Genomic DNA, 24,571 nt, shown 5'->3' with positions numbered 1-24,571 from the left:
TGAGCAGGCAGGGGTGAGGGACCCAGGGAGATGGGATGGAGCAGGGCAGGGGTGAGGGACCCAGGGAGATGGGATGGAGCAGGGCAGGGGTGAGGGACCCAGGGAGATGGGACGGAGCAGGGTGGGGAGACAGCGTCTGTGCACTGGGCTGGATGACAAGGAGACCGCTCCCCGCACAGGAAAACACGGCAGCCGGGGGGCCAGGGCCGGGTGAGACTGTGTGCAAAGGCCCCAGTCTCCATGTCCCCCCAGAACGGAGAAGCCAGTGCATGAAGGGTAACGAGGAGGAACAAGGCATCAAGAGGGTGGACGGACAGGCGGGGGTTGCATCAGCCGTGACCTTGCGAGGTAAGAGAGGGGACTTCATTCTGGCCACCGTGGGGGCCCCTGGGGGCCCATCCCACCAGGGCCTGGGTCTGGCCTGCAGGGACACACGGGTCTGCGGCTGTGACCAACCTGCTAAAGGGAAGTGACCTTACGAAACTGCGGGGAAGCACGCGGCTTGTGCAAGGGTGTTCCCGCCGTGTTGCTCACGGCAGAGAGGACGGGAAACAGCCCGGGCGTCCGGCCCCCGGGTCAGCAGCGCCGCTCCCGCACCTCGCGCCGCTGAAAACACCGCCAACCTAACAATACGGGGAGTCTGATCCTTTAGGTAAAAAACAAACTGAAAGTAAGGTGCTTGTGGACAGAAAAAAATCTGGAAGGAAACACACCAGAATGTTCATAGTGGTTGTTTCCGGGTGTGGGATTTTCCGTGGTAACTTCTTAAAATTATTGTCTTAAAGTCTCTTAAAATTAAGACATTAATTCCTTAAAATTAATTTAAAACCGTTTTTAAATGTTTATTTACTTTGAGAGCGCAAGCATGCACAAGCAGGGGAGGGGCAGAGCAAGGGCGGGGAGAGAGAATCCCCAGCGGACTCTGAGCTGTCAGCGCAGAGCCCAACACGGGGCTTGAACCCCGGAACCGTGAGATCATGACCTGAGCGGAATCCAAGAGTCGGATGCTTACCTGACTGAGCCACCCAGGCACCGTCGCAAAATTAATTTCTTAAAATTATTTTAAAATTAAAATTGTTTCTTGAAGTCTGATTTTATTTTAAGAAGAAGGAAAGGAAGGGAGGGAAAGAAAGCCAACGCACAGGCCCCTTGCAGAGCTGGGGGAGCCAGAGCTGGCCGGGGGGCCTCGGGGAGCCCTCCGCTGACTCCACACGCTCAGCCTTTGGGGCGGAGCGGTGACAGGGTGCCCTGGGAGGCGGCCAGCATCTGCGGCCTCAGGGGGTCACCACTCGCCCGGACCCCACACCTCCCTGGGCCCGCAGCCCTGCCCGGCTGCACGGCCCGACGATGCCACCGCGGTACTTAGGCGATCTCACCCCGCACGCCCCTCGCAGCCTCCCCACAAGATCTCTGAGGTCCTCGCCGCTCACAGAAAGGGAACCCAGGCTCCGAGAGATGACGCAATCGGCCCCAAAGTGAAACCCATCCCGGGTGCCACCAGGCTGTGGACCCGAGCACGTGAGAGCCTCTCCTAACCACCATCCTCAGCAATTAGGCTGCAGCCCTGCCTTCTCGGAGGGGGACGCTGGCCCACCCCAGGCCGCGGCGGGGGGCTCGGTGCCGGGGGCCCCTCGGAAAGGGGAGGTGCAGGCCCACGAGGAGCCGCGAACACAGGAGCCGGAGCTGCGGTGAAGGTCACTCGGGGAGGGACAGACGGGCACGTGGTCACGCGCACAGACCGGGAGAGACTGGGGGCTTCCCACCAGCTGGCAGCCCTGTCCGTGGACTCACGGGACCCGGCGTCAGAAGCACTGCAGGGAAGGACTCTCGGCCGCCCCTCTGGCTTTTAAGTGTGCGATTCCTTCTTATTATTCAGAAATATCATTTCCATGCGTGTGCACACACGTGCGATTAATAGGTGCACATGTGTGCGCGTGTATCCGTGGGTGTGTATTTTGTTTGTGCTGAGGGTTTGAACCCTGTTCTCCCCGAGTCTCACCCGCTTACAGATCTCTGAGGAGACTTCAGCAGAGAGCAGACCCTCTCTGCAGGACCGTGGCTAACCCACTTCGCTGAGCCTGTTCGCACACCTGTAAAGCAGGGTTGCGGAAAGCGCCGGTGCCTTAGGGACGCTGGGGAGAGTAAGAGCCTGTGCAGGCCCCGCGCCGGGCAGGAGCTCGGTGGCCCTGAGCTGCAAGCACCATCCTCCCTGCTTGGTTTGAACCGCATTCTCCCGTCAGGGAAGGGACAGCCTGCCTGGCACGCGGTGGGTGCACGCACAGCGATGAAGGCATCATCTGCACGAAGGCAAGGCTCCAGGAAAGCGTCTTTCATGAATATAAAAATACTCTTTAGGGAAGAGTTTCAGAACAATGCCCATAATACGATCTTTCACGCTGATTTTCACGCACGGTGTATGTACGGGGGGTGGGGGGGGGGAAGGCCTGAAAATCTACGAAGGAGCAATGAACAGGTTACCAGGGCACCTGTACAGAACTCTTAATTTCTACTCCCTAGACTTGTTATTTAAACAAGTATGTATTTCTTTTCTAATAAATACGTTTAAAGTTAGAAACAAGCGTACCTGGCTCGGAAGGCTCACCCGGCCCCTCCCGGCACCCACGCTCGGGGACCAGTCCTCAGTGGGGCGTGACCGGTGAGGAGCTTGGGTGCTGGGGTGGGTGGCCCAGCTTCAAGTCGTGGTTCTCGCTGGCTAACCTTGAACAAGCCACTTCACCTCTCTGTGCCTCCGCATACTTACTAATTTTCTATTATACGTATTAAAATAATATTTTGATACCCCAGCCTAAACCCAACATATTTTAAATATTTCCTCCTGTTCCTTCTTCCTGCATCTGCCAGAACCTTTAGGGTCCATGTGGCCTGAGGTGTGTGCTGTCCGCGCCCACGCAGAGGACACTGCCTGGCACACAGAAGCTGCTACATGAAGGGTCCACTCGGGGACGAAAGGCCACCCCCACACACGCCATCTAGGTGGGTTGTGTCTGTTAAAACCAAGTGACTAAGAACGTTATCTGTCCATGTTGGTCTATTTCCCAGTCTCTCCTTGTGACATCTGTCTTTTGAAAACCGGTCCTGGTCTAGGAAAAATTCCGGAATGGATATTCACCGAGATGTCCAGCTTCTCCCCGAGAATATGCGGGTAAACCCCAGTTCTAGTGTCCAAAGCTCCTCCCGACGCCTTTCCTTTGTGCTGCCAGCCTTCACGGACACATGTGTGGGACGGAAGACGCCTGTCCCCTTACAATGCCCCAGTTCAGCGTCCTCACCTTCCAAGACTTTCCGGAAATCCTCTTCCAGAAAAATAAAACCACCGCTAAGCCAGACCCAGGTCAGTCTAGAGCAGAACCTCCTTTTGGGGCCGTGCGCTAACTCTGCTCGGGCGGCTTTGGTCAGGTCGTAGGATTGGAGGCCTCCCTACGTTTGGAAGGAAGTTGGCTGTGAGCTGGTCCCAGAGTGACCGGCAACCGCAGCTCCCTGGGGACCCGCTGGGACGGCTCTGGGGCTCCGGCAGACGTCGGGGACGGAGCCGCCCTCCGTCACACTCTAGTCATCTGTGCCCCCTCTAGACGGTGAGTCCCACGGGGAGAGTCCCACGGGGCAGACAGTCCCACGCGGGCTGTGGTCCCCGCGGGGATGCAGGGCAGGCTCACCAAGCGTGTGGCCCCTGAGAGCTGAGCGCGCCCTGGGAAGACGGGCGTGGGGGTGACAGAGTGAGTTCCTGGGAGGTGCCCTCCCACTAATCCTGAAAGACAGTCCACGTAGGCGCTGCCGTGCGTGCGCACAAGCTTGGGCGGGGCCCTCGGGAAGAGAGGAAAGGACGGGTTTCCCGGGGCGGGGGTGGTCACGGTGAGCAGGAAGCCACTTTGGAGACCTGTCCCCTGCTCTCTTCAGACCTGTGGGGGCCGCACATGAAGCCCTGTGGCCGCCCTCGGGGGGTGGGGGGTGGTGGGGCACGTGGGCCGGGTCGCCATGCTCCTTAGCAAGACCGTGTCCTCTGCGGGGGGGACAGAGAGCCCAGCAGAGTGGTGTCCTGGGATTTCTTCCCGCCTGGCCAGGAAATTCCACCTAATCGGCTGCCTCATTTCCCTCCCATTAAAACCAATGGAATTTCCCTTCATTAGGCTTTTCCCAAACGAAGGCTTCCCACGCTGAAGCAGATGCCACGGCTGTCAGCTCTGGCGGTTAGGGGCTCGGGCAGGGTCACTGTGGGGCCCCCGGGGGGCTGGATGCAGCTCCACGCACAGCTGAGGCTCCCAAGCAGGCCAGGAGGCCGGGAGGCCGGCACAGGCACTGAGCTCCTTGGAGCCACGGAAGCCGAAGCTTCAAGGGTCCCAGCACCTTTTATGTTCTTGATTTTATTCTCCTTTTCCAAAGAAGGCACCCCTGGGCGCCTCGGGGGCTCAGTCAGTGAAGCATCCATCATGGCTCAGGCCATGATCTCACAGTCCGTGGGTTCGAGCCCCGCATCGGGCTCTGTGCTGACAGCTTGGAGCCTGGAGCTGCTTCGGATTCTGTGTCTCCCTCTCCCTCTGCCCCTCCCCTGCTTCTGCTCTGTGTCTCTCAAAGATAAACAAACATTAAAAAATTAAAAAAAAAAAAAGACGGGCTTCTCAAATATAAAATTTCAGCATTCCCCTCTGGTAATGGACTCAATTGCACCCTGCACCCCAATTCCTATGTTTCAGTCCCAATCCCCAACGACTCGGGGTGGCTGTGTTTGGAGACAGGGTCTTTAAAGGGATAATTAAGAGAAAAATGAGGTCACGAGGGTGGGGCCAGATCCAATCAGACCGGTGTCCTTAGGAGACATTAGGGCGCAGATTCGCGCAGAGGGAGGGCCGTGCGAGGACAGGCAGGGGCGGCCATCTCCCCACCCAGCAGAGGCCCCAGAAGGAAATCACCGCGATCTGGGACCTCCAGCCTCCTGAACTGTGAGGGTAGAAACGTCTGTGCTTTAAGCTCCCGGCAGCACTCACAACAAGTGTGCTGATAACTTGTTCCGAGTTAGGTTAGGTGACCCTGCCCTGAGCCCCTACGGGATCAGCACCCCGTCCCCCCCCACCCCCCCCTGGTGGTCTGGGAAAGGCTGGGCCTTGTGTGAGCTCACGGGCTTCTCAAGAGGCAACCCCAGGCCTGGGGCCCTGGGCTGTGAGGCCTGTGACTCGCTGCCATGGACAGCAGGACAGCAAGTGCCAGAACACAGCCGGCAGCGCGAAGTGGCGCTGGGACCCCTTCCGAAGAACACTCTGTAAAGGCATACCCAAAGCCTTTGACGTCTGCATAGTCTTTGATCTAGAAAGGTCACCTCTGGGGATTGAAGGAAACAAGGAAACAATCGTGGCATGTGCGCACATTCACCCGAAAGGATGCCCCTGGGATGGAAAAGCGTTTGACGTCCAACCGGGAAGGGAGGTGCAGAGCGCTCAGCGGATGCAATCGTGGGGCGTCCCCCGCAGTGCAACTGGGGGTGGATTCAGGAGCCGCCTCGATGATCCGCTGAGGGCTCGTCGCTCCCAGAAGGGCACTGGATTCACCCAGCAGGTGTGGGAGGCCAAGACCAGTTTTGTCTCCACGATTCCGGCGGGGGGAAACTGAGGCACAGGGGAGTGGGGTGCCGGGCACAGAGCTGGTGAGCAGCTGAGCCCGGTCTGACTCCAGACTCTGTGCTCTTCCTTCTGCGAGTAACTACACCCTCGCGTCGCTACAGAGAACCACCGCGTCCCCACGATGGGCCCCGGCTTGTTCCCCGGGGGACATGCACGCTCCCACACGCACGGAAAGGACCACGGGCGCACACGCAAGAAGCCCTGCAGCGGCTCACGGCTGCTTCCAAATTCTCATCAGAGAAAAAAGCTCTTACTTTTACAACAGAAAGGCAGAGAAAGGAACACGCTTATCCCGGGCATTCTGGCGGGAACGCCCTTGGCTGACCTTGGGTGTCAAGCGCAAGAGAACGCAGCCCTACCTTTCAGACTGAACTCCGTTCCTGAGCGAGCCCACGTAGGCCTTCTTTTTGTCCACGGGCATCACATCCACGTAACCCCCGCTCTCGTCCCGGAGGACTCCCGCGTGCACGGCCGTCTTACAGATGCTTGAAGTCTGAAAGCGCAGAAGAGCCGCGATCAGCATCCACGGTGGCCTGCTCCTGGGTGGCGCCCTAATGCCCTCAACCAGTGCTTGGTGGCCTGGCTGGGGGTAGGGGAGGGCGGTGACCGAGCTACCCCTAAGGAATAACCAGCGCCTCCTTGATTCCCCTGGGAGAGACCTGGCATCATCATGTGTCCGTTTGTACAACAAGTCTTTCCTGGGCACCTACTATGTGCTCGGCACTGTGCTCGATGCAGGGAAGTTCCGCAGGGAGCAAGATAAAGACTCTGCCTTCACGGAGTTGGGGGAGACGAACAGATAAACAGATACACAAAACAGCAATGCTGCCTATGGAGGAAATAAAGCCAGATCATGAGCTAAAATGGCTGGGCGGAAGGGCTCTTTTCAAAGTTAATCAGGGAAGATTGCACTTAGTGTGACATTTGAGTTCAGATTTGGATGGCCAAAAGGAGCCGGCCACGGCCTGGGAGCCGTGTGCAGAGCCGTGTGCTCTGGGCGGAGCAGCTTGTGCAAAGGCCCTGGGACAAGAGCAAACTCGTCCTGTCCAAGAAACAGAAAGAGGGCCAGGGAGGCTGGGATACAGAGCGTCAGGGGGAATGTGGCGGACAGGTGAGAGAGGTGAGCGGGGCCATCGGGGGCTGTGGGGACCACAGGGCGGGGTGAGGCTGATGCTGGGGACCAAGGGATCCACTGGCTTTCAAGCAAGGGCAAGGCGTGCTGTTTTCCAAAGTTACCAAGCAGTCCAGTCCCTGGTAATAAACCCTTGAGTTAAACTTTCATCAGGGTCTCGATTTACCAAGCAGAGGCATGGTCCTCAGGATGGCGTGTCTGACACTGATTAATCGACACTTCTCGAGCTGGACAGATGCATCCCGGGGTGGGCTGGGGGCCCTCACTCGCCCTCAGGGGCCGATTCAGAATGGCCCCCGACGGGGGCCAGGTGGTGTGAGGCACGCTCGAGGTTAAGGGCTCTGTAGGGGACACGCTCCTGCCACCTCTGTGACACAGTCATCCAGCCTGTGCTAAGATCCAACTCTGGCCTTGGCAGTGGGTGTCGACCTTCACTGTAGCTCACGGCCACCTGCAGCCGCCGCATGCGGGGACGGGAGCTGACCTCCCCATCCCCCCAGCACTCAGCTATGGGGAAGCCCGAGATCCGGCATCTTCGATGCCGGTCAGGTGGCCCTTGCGTGCGGCCGGGGCCGCCTACGCCTGTGCCCAGACCCGTTTGTGGGGCCTGCTGCCCCCTCACAGGCCGCGGGGCTAACAGGGGCACTGTGCTTACTATACCCCAGGCTCTTATCTCATTTACTCTTCCGACGAGACGGGGAACTACCACTATTCCCATTTTACAGGCAGGAAAGGGTGGGTTTGGGGAGACCCAAGAACTTTGCCAAGGCCACGCAGACAGCTAGTGGCTTAGTAGGGATTCCAACTGTGGCCTGGCTGAGCGCGAATGCCGTGTTTCTGGGGTCAGCAGAGTCCCGGCCTCCAAAGCCGCCCACGCCCCTGTCCCCAGAACCGGGACCACGTGGCCAAAGGACCCCACACATGTGATTAAGGGCCCTGTGCGGAGACGAGCCTGCAAGCCTGATGGCCCACGGTGATCACCAGCCTCCTACGAGAGGGGAAGCAGGAGGGACCGAGCCAGAGAGGCGCACCGGCAGAGGCCATACTGCTGGCTGTGCAGGGAGGGGGCGTCCCAAGCAGGGGCCGGGGCGGCCTCTAGAAAGTGGGGAAGGCAAGTGAAACGGGGGCTCCTGGGGCCTCCAGAAGGAACGAAATGCTGCTGACAGCTTGACCCTGGTGAGGCCCGTATCAGGCTTCTGACCCCCAGCCAGTAAGTGCGTGCGTGTTGCTTGAGGCCACGAAGATTTTAAGCCCGTGCGTGCTCATTATGGCGGCCGTAATAACCCATCCTGCTTCCCATCACCATCTGATAACAAAACTGTTCCACTGAGTAGGTCCCTTAAGTGTGAAGACTTCAAGTATTCAGAAGAGAGTCAACAGGAGGGCCCCGGGCCATCCGTGCGCACGCAGGGCAGGCTGATGGGGCCGCCCCTCGGTCGAGCTCGGCAACCTGCGAGCTTAAAGATAAAAACTCAAACCGATGCCTACAAAGTGGACTCCAGTCCTGCCCTTGCTCATGACCTAGTGACCTGTGGCCGTCACTGCGGGCTTAGCCTGCAGACTGTGTGTGTGTGTGTGTGTGTGCGCGCGTGTGCGCGCACGTTGAGGGTGGACCGGGGCAGGGAGCGGGGGTGGGGCCTCTGCTGCCCGTGTCCCAGCTGTGCAGACACGGCCAGGTGCGTGTCACCCAACAGGAGCGTAGGTCCGGGCTTTGCTGTGGCTCAGGGCCACCTGTGTGCACAGTACCTGGGTCCCAGCCACGGCCGAAACTGGCCGGCAGCTCCTCCGTGGAGAGTGGGGGAGGGGGGTGTTGGGGTGGGGTGGGGGGTGAAGACGAATCCCATATCATCCTACCTCACGTGAGGCGTCAGCACTGGTCATGTCCACAGACACAGCCCATGGGATGGAAAGTGTACCCTGCACTGCCCTTTGACCGGGACAAGGAATCCGCTGAGCAGGTTTGTAACCCCAGACATGAGTGGACGGATTACAAGGGGCTGTTTGAAAACCCCCCGATTTGAAATCGTGCGTGGAGCAGGTACTTAGTTCTGCTCCGGACCCTCGGGTCCCCTGCAGGCTGTGGGCTACGGCCCGTCCTTCACACCGGGCCCTTCCAGAGGGGCCGCTCGTTTTATGGAAGTCGCCGCCCAGCGGCAGAGGCCGCCCGCCTGTGCCCTGGGAAGCTGACAGCGAGGCGGAAAGGCGGGGAGCCCCAGAGCCGAGGCGAATGCTCGCCCTAAGGCCCGGAGAACAGGACTGTGTCTTTCTCGGTCGCTCGAGAAGCTGAAAGGCAGCTGCAATGGCTGCACGGACGCCTCTTTCCTCCTTCGATACAGAAGCTCAGCGAGGCGGGCTCCAGGGGACCCCTGTGGCCCAGAGTGTCACTCAGACCTCCGTGAGCCTCTCAGTCAAGCAAGAACTCCCCGATTCTCATGCCAACTGCGGGGACCCCCGAATCCGAGGGCAGCCCCCCAGCTGGCCACCCCGTCTGCACAAGGAAGCCTTTATAATTCTACCCCGCAGCCCCCGGAAAAAGGATCCCTAAGCGTCCCGTTCCCAGAAGGGTTTGTGCGCCGCGAGGGGGAGACACCAGTGCGTCTGCAGCCACCTCAGGGAGAGACGGGGGGCTCTCAAAACAGAGAGATCAGTTTAGAGCTCCTCCCTCCGGACGCACTGCCAGTGGCGGTGAGTGTGGCTGCAAACACGCGTACTGTCCTTACTGGCGGGCAGAGCGGGGCCCGGCCCCTGGTTCTCCGGGTGCTGCCCGCTCGGCCGACCGAGTTCCCAGACAGGGGGCCCCGGGGCCAGCTCTCAGCTACCGCACCAGCAGGGACCTGATCCGCGTCCTCCAGACCCAGACGCGGCCAAGAGGTGGGGCACGTTCGTTTGGTGCCATCTGTGACAGCCCTTTGCCTCCCATCCCCGGGCTTCTGGACACCAGCATCCAGACATTCTCTGCGATACCATCACGCCCTTGGCCGAGAGGATGAAAACCTCACACTGACGGCCGGATCCTTCTCGAGAGAGGCACAGCCCCGGCCCCTCCTCCGAACAACCTCTTCAAGCAACTGCCACATCAGGCAAAGGCGTGTCTTCCCCTTCCTCCCACATGCCGCCTCTCACGACCCAAGCTTCCATAGAGACACGGGTTGCCCCCTCTCTCTTCTCGGGGCCCGAGGCAACACGAACACCTACACGTTGATTAACATGTGGGGCATCCACCATTTGGGGCAGGCCCTGTTCTGTGTCTTCCGTACACAGAGATGGAGAAGTCTCTCGAATATCCTATGTGGGAGGGATTATTCTCTATTCACACCGGAGGAGAGTGAGGCTCTGGGAGCTTAAACGATTTGCCCAGCCTCCCCCTGCTGGCCGACGGCAGAGCCGGGACTGCCACGGGGAGCCAGCAGGCCACACACTATGCTTCATGGGATCATCGGAACCTAAAAGGGCTATCGGGGAGATGCTAGAAGCCCCGGGGTGGAACGTGGGCTCCCAAGAGGAAACGCTCAGTAGATGTCAGTTACTAAGACAAATGGCACGGGCACCAGCACCAGCATCAAAAATTCTCCAGGGGCTGTCGTCCCAGACCAGCATCATCAGCATCATCTGGGAACGTACTCGAAATGCAGATTCTCTGGCTCTACTCCAGACTCAGAGTCAGAAATGCTGGGGTGGGGCCCAGAAGTCTGTTTGCACTAGCCCTCCGGGGAATTGTGATGCGTGGCCCAGTGTGAGAACATAGCCAGCCACCGAGGGAGATGAGAAGAGATAAGAAACTGAGGTTCAGGGTGGGGGAAAGGCTTGCCCACCAGCTCACAACAGGGTCCTAAACTCGCACTTTAACAGGGACTTTGCTCTTTGGGTTCCGCCCGATGCCTCTCCTGCCTGCAGCTCACCAGAGTGAGGCGGGCAGGCAGGAGCGGCGGCACTATTCGGCCCTTCGACGATCTGGAGACTCCTCTCCCAAAATAAATCTCTTAGCTAAGCAGACATTTTCCAAAAAGGCATCATCATTTCCCAGAATACAGAGTGACCTAGAAACCGAGGCCAGAAAAGAACCTCTAAAACGGATGGAGCTTTCCTTCTCTCCCTATTCTGTCCCTCTCTCCTCCCCATCTCCCGTCCCTGTTCCTCTCTTTTCCCCCCTCCTTTCCTTCATTTACTGAACTGCTTAATATTTAAACATGGACTAACGTAGTATCTTCATTTATTTATTCCTTCGACAAACATTCATTGAACAATTATTCTGTGTCAAGCCCCGTTCAGAGCACTGTGGTTGTTCCAAAAGCTCAAAAATCTAGTGAACAGGGTAAAGACTCTATAGGGCTCTTCACTCACATGCCTGTTCACACCAGGGTAATTGTTGAGTGCAGATGCATTCAAGCAAGGCACAGTAGAGCAGGGAAAGGACAGAACCTAAAGCAAGACACATGGCATCTCATCTTGGCCTGTGTTAGCTGTGTGCTTTGGGGACAGGTTACACTAAGCCTCACTTTGCTTTCCTATAAGACAAAGACAACAATACCTAGCAATGGTGTTTTTAATGAACCCAAAACATAGTAAAAGATAGTTTTATATTACTGTTAATTTTCAACCAGTTCTCCTTCCAGTTCTAACCTTTCATAAAAACTTTATATGTTTAGCTGCTATGTTGTTTGGTGCGTACAGATTTGATCTCATGAATCTGATCTTCAGAAATTATACCTTTTGTGCCACTGCACAATGAATTGTGGTGTCCCCTTCAGTATGTTTTACCTTCAATTCCACTTTATCAGATAGCAATACTGCCACTCCTGCTTTGTCATTTCTCTGTATTTGGCTGGAATCACTGGGCCCTATCCCTTTATTTTTCAATCATTGTAAAATCAAAGTCTCGGTCTTTTAATAAAGCAGTCAAACGTTGACTGTAACAATTGATATACATTATTTTACTCCTTCATTAAACTTTTAAAACTCAATCTTGGCTGAATGGCTTTGAGAAGAAAAAGACTCATTTAAAGAGGAAAGAAAAACAAAGATAGGAAAAAAAGGGTTAGCTATGAAGTTTGGTTGGACTTTACAGGACTTCGTGACCTCACATTCACAGGAATCTGGAACAAATAAAGCGCATAGAGGCAAAAATGATGGTGGTAGGCGGGAGAGAACAATTAAAATAAAAACGGAAAAAGGTTGAGTAAAAATGTGAGCTGGGGATAAGCAATGCTGATCTAGTCATGAAATTTTAGATCTCGAAGATTCCTTGGACTAGAAAAATCCCAGCTGGCTCATTCTACAGAGAGGTAAGCAACTTGGCAAGAAGATCACACCGCCTGTTGGGCAAGGCTGTGGCCACATTTCCCTCTTTTGGGACACCGTGTCCCTCAACCCTGGGCCACTGCAAGGAACAGTCTACATTCTGGAGGATTCACTGAGAAAAGTCAGGCTAACGTTTCCTTGCTAAAGTTCGTCAGGAAATAGAGAAGATCAGACTCTGGTAGAAGAAGAGTGGTTATTAACAAGTAGTAAATTAGTGTTACTTGCATTTCCTTCGGTGTGTTTTCAGCTAAATGGGTAGGTAGCCAAGAAGAAATACTGTGAGTAGAGTGGACCAGTTTCCATTACTGCATCAGGAGAGCTGGAAAGGTTATTAAATATCTGGGAAGTGAAGTACGTGATACGGGAAAGCCTGCACATTAAAAAAGGCACCTCGTTGGGGAAGCAAGATTCAATTTACCAAACTGTGAAAACACGTGGATCAGAGGAGGTGTGCCTGCATCTGTATTCATTCATCAACATACACAAGGGAGGTACTAGTGTCGCTGTAAGCGGGGAAACACAGGCAGTGACTGCAGAAATTAGTGGTCTCAAGTCAGCCAGGGACACAGGAATAAGACCTCAGGTTTCGGGTACCCAGACCACGAAACATGGTTTCCGAGGTCCTAGCCCACTTTTGAGGGGTGGTCGCTGAAAACGCCCGCGTACTCACGTCTGCGTAGATGTTCGTTCCAAACACAGGAGCCCAGTAGGACGGTTCATCTTTGCAGTGTGCCCGACAGTGAACTCTGGAAAACAGGACACATTTGTGCGATGGTCATGGCCAGCAGAAAACACAAGTCCTTCCTTCTTTGAATTTCAGTATTTAACGACTCCGATGGGAAAGGGAATTACCATACAGTTGACTCTTTCAGGAAGAAAACAAAACCAACTACCTCTCCCACCCTAGGAGCGGTTAAGGTATTTTGCCCTCTTAAGCAGCGCAGATAGAAATTGAAAACTCTGTACAAAAGACAGGCACAAACAAGATGAAAGAATAAATCTGTCAGAGACGTGAATGTGGGATTGTAAGAGGCTGTACCTCCCGTTCTTGGGCGTTGGCCAATTCATTCTGTGGGCACATCACAGAGATTATAATCAATAGACCTCTTTAAAGGCCATTTCCCTCTAAGAGGGCGGAAAGGGTGGAGGGCCCTCACCTCAATGAGTCAGAGTATTACCTCGCCTCCGATAACCGCACTGATAACCTGAGGCGGAAGAGGTTAGATCAGCATGGTGTCAGTCACCACATCCCTGCTGTGGGCACAGAGGATTAGGAGAGCCCCCCAACCTGGAAATGGGTGGGCCCCGGGGGTGTGAGACATTCAGACCAGGGCAAAGCAAGAACCCCGCAGAAGAAAAGGGCTTTTTTTGTGCCTTTATCTCGAACAGTACACCAAGTTGCTGGCACGCAGAGACCGAGAAACCAAGATGGCGCCTGGAAGCCATCTGGCCCCAAGACAGGCAGGATTCCGGGAGAAGGGATTACGGAGTGAAAACAGCCCTGTGGGGGGAGGGGACAGGTGTGGACCCAGAGAGAGGAGAGATGTGGGAGATTTTAAGAAAGCAGCAAGAATCTGGGAAAGCAAATCCTTTCTGACTTTCTCTAGAATGGCAAGCCAGAAACCTGTTTTCTCTACTAAGTTTTTCTTTTCGTCCGTTTGTTTTTTCTGAAATAATCTCCTTCTGCTTCTCTTGAGTATTTGGGTTTATTCTTAAAATATTTAATAAAAGGTGGTTCGCCTCTGAACATGCAAAGGGGATCGGCCTGGTGGTGGAGGGCCGGCGGGGGCCGAGGGGGTGGGAGCAGCCCAGGGGAGGAGCGGGGGTCCCTGTCCAGGGTCTCCCGCTCACCAGCACCCTCCTGGGCCTCTTCCCTGCTCACCCCTTGGGGGGCTCCACATGCTAGGTTTAAGGTGAGTCTCTTGGAGAATCCGCAGGCCTCCAGGCCCCGGAGAAGGGTTCGTAGCGCCCTGGGGGCCTAACAAGTACTTGAGAAGCAAGTGTTACCAGGAGCCTTTTATTTCACGTCATGAAGCATCCTCCAAAAATCAGCCAGTTAAGGTGGGGGCAGTACACGTAAAACCTAACTGTGGTCCCTGCACAGAACAGAGCCGAGCGCGGGGACAGGTGGAAGGAAGCACCAGTCTCCAAAGCATCAGGCGGAGTGAAAGACGCCAGACACGAAAGCCACATACTGTGACGGTTCTGTGTACGGGAGATGCTAGAAAAGGCAAAATTACGGTGACAGAAAGCAGACCAGTGGTTGGCAGGGACGTGGGGGGGGGGGGCGGGGGAGGGAGAGGGGCGACCCCGAGGGAACTTTCTGGCGTGATGAAAACGTCCCCTGCCTTGATTGCGGTGGTGACCGCGTGACTGGGTACATTTGTCAAGACCCATCGAACTGTGCGCTTGCGACGGGCGGATCTGACGGTGCGCAAACCACGCCTCCGAAAAGCTGGGGTAGAAGGGGCTGGTTCTAAAATGATCCATAGGAAAGGCCACAGATCAAGTCCGAGAATCAAGGAGCTGACTTAAAGGGGAGACGTGGCACCACGAAGGTCCACTAATGGTTCCGCCCTACTGGGCCGCTCCGGGAGGCCCCGATCTCGGGGGTCTGGGCGGGGCCTTCGGATGCCCCTCAGGCCATCCCACCCCGCAGCCAGGGCTGACAACCCGCGGTCTCCAGGAGGGGCCACATCTAGAACCTGGTGGCGCCTCCGCCCCCGACGCAGCAGGAGGCGTCCTTCTCCCTGCCCCTGCGTTTACGAAACCAGACACGAGAGTCTTACCTTGGGCAGTGGGTCCCCGGCTTCTCGAAGGGGCAGAGCTGAGCAACGGTGGTGTAGCAGTCCAAGTCCTGCACTGGGGACAGGGACACGATGGCAAACGGTCAGGTCGCCGGCGAGCCCGGGGCTCCGGCTACCAGCCTAGGAAACGGACGCCGGACAACCAGGTCCTAGAGGCTCCGGGGGCTTCGAGCACGTGGGAGGAGAAGCCCGCAGGCGCCCCAGCAGGGCTGGGTCTCACCTCGGGGCCCTCGAGGGATGAGAGGCCCCATGGCCTGAACGGGTCTGCATAGGACCGATGGCACCTTTCGTTTGCTTTCCGGGGTTAAAGCTGTTCACCTGCCTCATCTGTCTGCACAGAAGGTATTATTCTAATTATACAGAGGAGGAAACAGAGGGGGGGAGGCCGGGTTTCTGATTCCCAGGCTAGAGCTCTTCAAGGTCACATGTTGCGTTTAAACAACAGAGGTAACAAGGGCTCTAATACCGGCCACCTGTGCTCTGACAGCGGGTCTTCAGCTAGTCTGGGGCTCGGCAAACTCTTCCTAAAGGGCCAGAGGGCAAATACGTCTGGCTTCAGGGGCCCCACGGACGGACGATGCTGTAACCACTCAACTCTGCCCTTGCGGTGGAAACCAGTTACAGAGGACATGTAAATGATGGGCGTGGCTGTGTGCCAATAAAACTTTATTTACCAAGATAGAGGGCAGGCGGGATTTGCCCCTGGGGGTGGCAGTTCACCAGCCCGTGGTCCAGCCTATCATTTGGGTGGGTTGGGGATCCATGAAGGAATCCAGCAGAGGGGATTGGTTCAAGTACACCAGGGAACCTTAGTATCATGGAATGCAGGGAGGTCATTAAAATTGGGTTTAGAACACCACTTTAAGACACAGAAGCATCTTCCTGATACACTATTATTTGGAAGAAAAAAAAAATCAGGTCACCAAACAATTCCATTTCAATTTTTGAAAGCGTATCAATGTATTCCCAGGGCATATACTCTTCATCAGAGGGAAAACACCTACAAAGCTATCCACCAAAACGTGCACAAGATGATCTCTAAGTGGCGGAATCTGGATCAAGTTCTTTTTTAAATGCTTCTTTGTATTTTAAATTTATTAAATTATCTGCAATAAATAGGCATTATTTTTATAATAAGGGAAAAACAAAGACATCTAGCAAGATATTCTTGCATCCAGGGCCAGTGACAGGAACAGCTTTCCCAAAGGAAGGGGCTCTGGGGCCAGTTTCCCGAGGAAGGGGCCGGGCAGGGGGGCCCCCCCGGGCATCTCTGCTGGCCAGAGACCGTCTCAGCCAAGTGCTCAATCCACACAACTAGCACCCACAGCCCCACTTCTGCCCATGGGATGGCATCCAGGGGTACGCCCTCCCTCGCCAAGTGAATGCACCCCAGGCCAGAGAGGGCACGTGTGTGCACGAGCTTCCGCCGGGTTTCCCTGTCCTTCACGGCAGACATGACTTATCTATCAAGGCCTGTTTCCCGAGGGGCCCAGGAGGCGGCTTCAGAATCCTCAACACTCCACCCACCACCACTGACCAACAGAGCCGGCTCTCCCTCTGCAAGCTGCTAGCCGCTCCGGCCCCAGGCATTAGGATTTCTGGGACATTCAGCTGGGAACCCCAGGCCTCGGTTTCTGGTGTGGCAATTCAGGGCCGATGCCAGGTGCAGGCATGTTTAGAAACTAGTTACAGAATCGACGTTGTCAGGAAGTGCTTTAAAAATCCTTTATGATGCTGAGAACCCGCAGGGTTAAGAGGCAGAATTCACCTTAAGTCAACAGCTAAGGAGAACGAAATGTCCAGGGAAACCCAAGATAACCTGTGTATGACAGTCACGTGTTAAAAAAAAAAAAAAAAAAAAGACTGGCCAGCTTACCTTTTACTTTTGACACCATGAACGAGCTGGAAGGCTTGTACTTGCTGGAAGAGAAAACAGTAGGTAAATGCAAACAGAATTGTTTGTAGAAGTGCAGGGTTCCTCTTGTGTTTGTTTCATTGCAGCCACCTCAACTTTCTAATTTCCTACCAGTTTCCAATAAGCTTGAAAGCCCCAAGAACATTCTAGAACACGGTCAACCTACTTTGTGTCAGAAACCCCTCTGGCAGCCTGGTGTCCTTTTAAATAAGGACTTTTAAATGCAGCTCAGAAAGGAAATCCGTGATTAGTGGGATCATTCTCAAAGTATTAAAACGAATTTGCGGGGCGCCTGGGGGAATCAGTTGGTTGAGTCGACCTCAGCTCAGGTCCTGATCTCAGGGTTTGTGAGTTCAAGCCCTGCACCCGGCTCCCCGCTGTCAGCCCGGAGCTGCTTCGGATCCTCGGTACCCCACTCCCGGTCTCTCTGCCCCTCCTCCCCACGCCCGCTCTCGAAATGAACAAACATTAGAAACATGAATCTGCATTTGAGTAACAGCTCTGCTCCCTTGTGAATGCATTCAAAACAGAATCGAGGGGCGGGTCTTCAAACCACGGTCTTTTCAAGGTAATGACAGCAGACATGGTTCCCAGACCCCTCCGGCCACCAGGTTTCCCCCGTGAGTCGCTGAGGCTGCTACCGCTACCCCGTTTGGGACAAACGCTTTGCCAGCTGGAAACACTACATTTCAATGAGAGGCTGGAGAAAAGAAGGCTCAGCTTTGCTTTGTGTCGAGGTCTGAAACTCCCCGAGATGTGAAGAATCTCGCTCCAGACGCAAAGCTGGCCGCCGGCAGGACCCCGTCGTGGCTCGGGCTCCGGGACAGGCGTGCAGGCCCCGCAGGGCCTGACCCTGCCCAGCCCACAGCGCCCTCGGTGCCCGCGCTGAGCCCCTGCGGCGGGTCACCGGGCCTCGAGAGCGCATTCTCTGCTTCCGTTTGGACATCCTTGCTCGGTGCTTACACAGCCCCGCGTCCCCGGCCGAGACGAGGAGGGGATGTTGCAAAATCTCCTGAAGAACCAGACCTTTCAAAGGGGGATGACTCATGCGGGTTTTGAAATGTTCTGCGTGGAACTCCCCGGAACACACAGGGCGCTCTGGTCGCTGTGACCCTCGCCGCAGGCCCTGGGACGGGCACTGACGGGGGGAGGTGGGGAGCTGGGGCAGGGGCCCCCCCATGTCCCTGCCGGGCCAGGCACTGGGTCCTCGGTGGGGGGAGGGGACTCCGGGGCAGGGGAGCCGTTCCAGGGGCTCTGGGCAACACGCCTTTCCGAGCGACTCTTGGCGGGGGGCGGGGGGTGCATTATTTAAGAAATTGGCTTCCTGCTGCCCACCTCTGTGGACCAGCTGGGTCCTAGGATTGGCCCCCTTTCCCCAACGAGGCTGCCACCCAGAAGGGATGACAAAACGGGCCCAAAGTCGCAGAGCAGAGCTGAGGGGGGCGAGCCAAGTCTGTCTGGCCCCTGTTGGGGCTCTGTGCTCCCCAGTTACTCTGTGCCTCTGATTCTAGGGACAGTGCGATGTGGCCTCCCCGGAAAATCAGGCTGGGGAGGACAGTGCCCCACAGCCATCCACAGATCTTCCCCAAAAAACAGGATCTTGAAAAAAAACAACAACAAAGTAGGGGCGCCTGGGTGGCTCAGTCAGTTGGGCATCCGACTTTCGCTTAGGTCACGATCTCGCGGTTCGTGGGTTCGAGCCCCGCGTCGGGCTCTGTGCTGACTGCCAGCTCAGAGCCTGGAGCCTGTTTCAGATTCTGTGACTCCCTCTCTCTCTGACCCTCCCCTGCTCACGCTCTCTCTCTCACGCTCTCAGAAATAAATAAAACATTAAAAAAAAAAGTAAGTATTTTTTAAAAATGAAAAGCCTCATTCTCTAGGAAAACAAAACTGCTACCCAACCTATCAACTCCAGGATGTGAGGAAAAGCAAGAGTCGCAACTCAGCCAAATTAAACAATGAGACACACACCCAGAAAAACCCACGCGGGCGAGATGGCGAGCTGCCTACGGGGTGATTTGCGAGCTAAGGGTTCAAGTTCGTCATGATAGTTTTTTCCCCCGCTGCTTCCTATCGTTTGGTACTTTTCAAAATGTCGACAATACTTTCATAACCAGGGGGAAAAAAAAGCGCCCAGGAGCCCTGAGCCCAGAAGAATTACCTCAGAGACTCCACGCCATTCCTCTCAGACCTGACGAAGAAGGGGACCTTCCCGTTCCTGGTGACGTCCACCAGGCCACCTTTGCTGTCCAGGACCCCGTAGTGAATGGCGGCCCGGCATATGCTGGACGACTGGGGGGGCGGGAAGGGAGAGCGTAAGTGCATCGGGACTAAGCTCTGTCCAGGCTGCTTCGGGGTGCCCCGTGTTTGTCTTCCACCCACAAAAAGCCAAAGTATCAATCCAAAGCTCCCCCCACTTCTGCCCTCACCTCTCCCGAGAGCACCTCTTTGTTCCCGGGGCTGCTTATCCAGGAAAACCCATCCGAGGCGCTTTACGAACTAAGAACAGCGAGAAACGGCCCTTTCTCCCCACCCAGCGGAGCCTGTTAACGTCTAACACGGAGACTGACCTTCGCGAGGGGCCCCCCGGTTCCCCCAAAGTGGCCTTACTTGTCTGGGAGCCCAGAGACAGGCGCAGACCAGCTCTCGGACTGAGGGGGTGGCAGGAAAGCCTCCTCGTGCGAAAACCCGCAGTGTCCCGTACCCACGGGCGTCGGGAGCCCGCGGGCTACTTACGCTTTCGTAAAAGAGAGTCCCGAACACCTGCGCCTTGCTGTTCAGGCAGCCCGCCGGGCACTCGTACCTGACGGGGAGGAAAGCAAACCATTCTCACAGCGGAACGTGCTGACGGCATCCCACCAGGAATTTATTGGGGTTTTTCCTCCTTCAAAGGTTCAATTACTAACACCGGACAGAAGCAGGATCCGCTGTTTTCAAGAGAGTCACGACTGACCCAGGTGAAGGTCATAGTCACATAGACACCATTACAGATGCAATTGGACCTTCTTTTCACCTGTTTAAGATTCATGTTGGAGGCAGGGGCGCCTGGGCGGCTCAGTCGGTTAAGCGTCCGACTTCGGCTCGGGCCATGATCTCACAGTTCGTGGGTTCGATCCCCGCGTCAGGCTTTGTGCCGACAGCTCAGAGCCTGGAGCCTGTTTCAGATTCTGTCTCCCTCTCTCTGCCCCTCTCCCACTCGTGCGCTCTCTCGTGCTCTCTTTCTCAAAAATAAATGAACATTAAAAATTAAAGAAAAAAGAGATTCATGTTGAAGGCAGAGATCCCAATGGACAATTCACAGAATAAAAACCAGTGGCTTCAAAGGCACCAAAACAAAAATCCTCCGATATCAGTCATCAAAGAAGATGCAAATTGAAAGGACACGCCCCTTTCTAGGTGTCAGATTCCAAGGTGTTTTTTTTTAATAGGAGAAAATTCAGTGATGGCATTCATGCCCACGAAAATGCATAAATTCACCTTTCCAGCAAGCCTTATCAATTCATATCTTTCAATCCTTAAAGTTCCTGTAAGTGTCTAACCCAGGCCCGAAGTCGGGCCCACGTGCTCTTCCAAATGTTCGGCATCCACTGAAACCACAGGAGGAGGCTGGCGCCGTCGAAGGAAGGGCCAGACGCAGTTTTGCGTGGCCGTATGTTAGCGTATGATGCGTCCGCGAGAAATGAGGGTTTTGGAAAACATCTGACTTTGGAACGTCTTAAAACGACAGCGCACGGCGTGCATCAGCTGCGTAAGTGTCCCCAGTGCACGGAGGGAAGACGGAAGGGGAGCCACGTCAAGTCCCTACGGCTATCACGGAAATGCTGGGATCTCTCGTTCTTTCTCTAAACTCGGGTGGCGATGCTGGCGTTTTCCTGAGTTACTTACAATGCACAAGAATACTTTTTGAAGTCAGGGGGAAAAAAGAAGGCTCGGGAAATGCTATGATTGTAAAAGCAGCCAGTACAGAAAGCCGATGAGCCAGGGCACGGGCTGACTTCAGGAAGCCGACTGTGGACGCTCCTGCATTGCAGGTGGGGGAGTTGGAGTTCCTGCCGGGAGGCCTCTAGTGGCCTTCGTGTGGCTGGACCCCTGCCTTCTCCCTGCTCGCGAGGAGGAGGTCCCACCTACCCCGACTCTGGAACTTTCTGGATGCCATCTGACGGATATCCTCCAAACCCCGTCGTTTTTCCCCACTGACGACTCAGGCGTGATGCTCTCCTAACGAGCTCGCGGCACAGAAAGCCACGTCACCGCAAAGGGACAACTCGGTGTTCTGGTGACCCAGGAGCCACGCAAACGTGCCCTGACACCGGGCGCGAGTCGCTCCGCGGCCCATTGTTGCCGCGTTTGCTCATCTGCCCACAAACTGGCTGCCTTCACTTCTTCGGTACCTGCTGGCCCTCGGGCGACCCCACCCTGGGACGCTCTGCTGAAGTCCCCGCGATGTGCCCTCCCAGCAACCCGAATTCCAAGTCCCCAGGGTACAAAGGAGGACATGCTACCTTTGCTTTGTGGCGCGTGCGCCAAGTAGCACGACTCGCCTTTAGATGAATGGACACCAGGACCCACAGGGGATGGGCCTCGCGGCTCTACCGCGGACACGGGTTTATGAGCACGAGCCCGGTGTCCCTCATGTGGCCGCGGCACGCGGGGGCCGTGCGCTGCCCGATAGAGCAGCCTAGCGGCCGCCTCGCCCAAACCAAAGCCGGCCTCTTGGCAAACGCTCTCCGGCCTCCGGATGGACGACTCTAGGCGACTCCTTCCGCCGGATGGAGTCACCCCACTGGGGGGCCATACTGGCACCTCCTCCTCCAGGGAGGAGTCCAGTTACACCGCCGTCTATCTGGGCCCGTCCACGGCCCACGGTGCCGGCTCACGCTGTCCGCTCCCAGCCCCTCCCCCCCCGAGCCTTCGCCACACAGGACCCGGGCCACCCGGTGACCCCCTCTGCACAGCAGGCAGAATGGAGCCCCGGCCACGCAAGATCTCCGTGTCTACGGCACATCTACAGCCCGGCGTTCTCTCTGGACCGAGAGCCCAGGGCATCCGTGACTCAGGCCCGTCCTCCCCGCCGGAGATGAAACACTTTGCTGGAATATTCGTGCAGCTGAGAGGATCCCCAGAGCCTGGGCCAACTCCCTGGTCAAAGGCTATCAACTAGGACTGATTGTAGCCCTCAGGGAACACTGGGCCATTTCTGGAGCCACTTTGAGGCATCCCGACTGAGGTGGGGGTGCTCCGGGCGTCCGGCGGGCTGAGGCCAGAACACCCACCGCTCAGCGGCCTGCCGTGCAAAGAACGATCTGGCCCGAAATGTCAGGAACGCTGAGGTCAAGAAGCTCGGGCCTGGGCAATCAACGGTGGCCGTCGGAGGGAGCTGAGGCGCCATGGCCGGTCTAGCTCTGACAGGACAAGCCTGGCTGGCATCCGGCTCGACCCGGCACAACTGCTGTGCGCAAAGTGGAGAACATTCTCCCCTGAGTCTCTCCCCAGCTTGGCTCGGGTGGCCAGCACGGAGTGACCGTGACATGACCCACAGCCCGCGGCACATGCTTCGAAGGGCTGTAGGCGTCGGTGGCGAGGGAGGGGTGCGGCCAGGCCTCACCTGTTGCACGTGGATCCTTTGCACTTGTCTTTCATCTTGGTGTCACACCTGACAACTTGGGCTAGAGGAGAGATGCAGAAATACACATCACAGAAGCAGGAGCATCAGTGTGAGCGAAGAGACCCCCTCCCCCACTCCGAAGAACTTTCCGGAACATTCTGGAATCTGGGCCACAACCTGTCTAGGAGCACTGCCTGATGGCTGCAAGCTTCAGCTGTGAGCTTCGAATCCCAGACCTGCCCCTTAATAATAGCAGCGCCCTGGTATATGTCCCTTCCCCGTGTGGGGATCAGTTTCCGCAGATGGGGAGTGGGGATGGGTGCTGTTTCTGTGAGCATTAACTGAGAACGTGCATGGAGCTATGGAGGGGAGGCTGGGTACCAAGTGCCCTGAAGCCCCAGAAGGTTCTGGAGGGTGGGCCTTACGGGCCTTCTCCAGCCAAGACTACTTCTGTCAAGCTTCACTTTCTTGTTTGTCTTATAAGGACGCATCAGAAGCCTGGCGAGGGGTTACAGTTTGTCAAAAAGACTGATTATTGGGGCGCCTGGGGGCTCAGTTAGCTAAGCACCCGACTCTTGATTTCAGCTCAGGTCATGATCTCACGGTTTATGAGTCTGAGCCCCGTGTCAGGCTCTGTGCTGACAACGTGGAATCTGCTTGGGATTCTCTGTCTTTCCCTTTCTCTCTGGCCTTCTCCAGATCTCGCTTGCTCTCCTCCCCCCCCAACTTGTTCTCTCTCTTTCTCTCTCAAAAGTGGATAAACATTTAAAAATGCTGTTTCTTGATTTGTCTCATTTATTTAAAAAAAAATTTTTAATGTTTTATTTATCTCAGAGAGAAAGACAGCGTGAGCAGGGGAGGGTCAGAGAGAGAGGGAGACACAGAATCTGAAACAGGCTCCAGGCTCCGAGCTGTCAGCACAGAGCCCGACGCGGGGCTCGAACCCACGAACCGTGGGATCATGACCTGAGCCGAAGTCGGACGCTTCACCGACTGAGCCACCCAGGCGCCCCTCTCTTATTTAAAAAAAAAAAAAAAAAAGACATTTGTGTTTTAATTTTTAATTATTAGTTTCTTAAAGGAACCATTTTAACTTCTGGACAGACAAGCACGTCGGTGTATTTTCTGGTGAAAGAAAGCTACAGAGTGATGAAGGGGGCTGAAGTTCCTTCCGAGAAGACAGGGGCTGGGTGGGCAGGGCAGGGAGAGAGCAGATGAAAAAACGGCGGACGGTGGGGGGCTTCAGAGAAAGGTGAGCACGAGCTGGGCCCTGCTCAGGGTGAGCCGGGTTTTATGCGGTTTGAGGCTTGGGGGGAAACACGACCATGAGTGGACAGCCCAGGCCTGTGTGCCCGTGAGGCCCCCCCCGGAGCCCTGAAGCTTCAGGAAAGCTGCGGCACCGGGGAAATCGAACCCTGGGCTCCAGCCAGGGCAGGAGGGCCAGCTGAGGCAGACCTGAGAGCTGAGAGCATCCAGAGGGCAGGAGAGGGGAAAGCGTGACAATATTCTGCGTTTGGAGACTTCCAGGAGCCCGGGGGAGGGGGGGGGGGGAGATCAGCCGTGGGCGGCACTGCGGTGATGACCTCGGGGCGGACACTGGGTGGCCCCCGTTACTGCAAACGGCCCTCACGGCAACCCTGCATGGGCCTTATTGCCCCCATTTATGGATGAGCAAACCAAGTCTCAAAGGGCCCAGTGAGGGTCCGAGGCACCAGCCAGTAGGTGGCAAAGAAGGGCCGGAGCCACCGGAGCGGGGCCCGGACGGCTCGCCACCTCCAGGGGAGCAGTTTCAGCCCAGGCCCCCTTTGGAAGGACAGGGTCTAACCTTGAAACGCCTGCCTGGCGGGGATGGTCCCCAAGCGCCCCTCTCATAGCGCTTGCTTTTGAAATCGCTTAAAAATATCCTTTTTAGGGGCGCCTGGGTGGCTTAGTCGGTTAAGCGTCCGACTTTCACTTAGGTCATGATCTCACGGTTCGTGGGTTCGAGCCCCGCGTCGGGCTCTGTGCTGACTGCCAGCTCGGAGCCTGGAGCCTGTTTCAGTCTGTGACTCCCTCTCTCTCTGACCCTCCCCTGCTCATGCTGTCTCTCTCTCTCTGTCTCCTAGAAATAAATAAAACATTAAAAAAAAACAAAAACAAAAACAAAAAAAAAATATCCTTTTTAGGGGCGCCTGGGTGGCTTAG

At 56.0% G+C, this 24,571-nt stretch overlaps 1 protein-coding gene across 1 annotated transcript in view; it reads right to left on the bottom strand.

Annotated features, from left to right (window-relative positions):
* The window catches only part of CRISPLD2 (cysteine rich secretory protein LCCL domain containing 2), a 62,175-nt gene that overhangs the window by 5,972 nt on the left and 31,632 nt on the right, over nucleotides 1-24,571 (bottom strand). Inside the window, exons 7-13 of the mRNA XM_039227293.1 lie at nucleotides 22,388-22,469; nucleotides 19,519-19,585; nucleotides 18,944-19,074; nucleotides 16,744-16,787; nucleotides 14,850-14,922; nucleotides 12,731-12,806; nucleotides 5,990-6,123 (exon numbers count right to left, since the gene is read on the bottom strand). Of these exons, the coding sequence (XP_039083224.1) occupies nucleotides 5,990-6,123; nucleotides 12,731-12,806; nucleotides 14,850-14,922; nucleotides 16,744-16,787; nucleotides 18,944-19,074; nucleotides 19,519-19,585; nucleotides 22,388-22,469 (607 nt within the window). The remainder of the gene's footprint in view (nucleotides 1-5,989; nucleotides 6,124-12,730; nucleotides 12,807-14,849; nucleotides 14,923-16,743; nucleotides 16,788-18,943; nucleotides 19,075-19,518; nucleotides 19,586-22,387; nucleotides 22,470-24,571) is intronic.

This window comes from Hyaena hyaena, unplaced genomic scaffold, assembly GCF_003009895.1.
Source record: "Hyaena hyaena isolate Hyena2069 unplaced genomic scaffold, ASM300989v1 scaffold_1, whole genome shotgun sequence".
NCBI lineage: Eukaryota > Metazoa > Chordata > Mammalia > Carnivora > Hyaenidae > Hyaena > Hyaena hyaena.
This window is presented reverse-complemented; position numbering and strand designations above follow the sequence as displayed.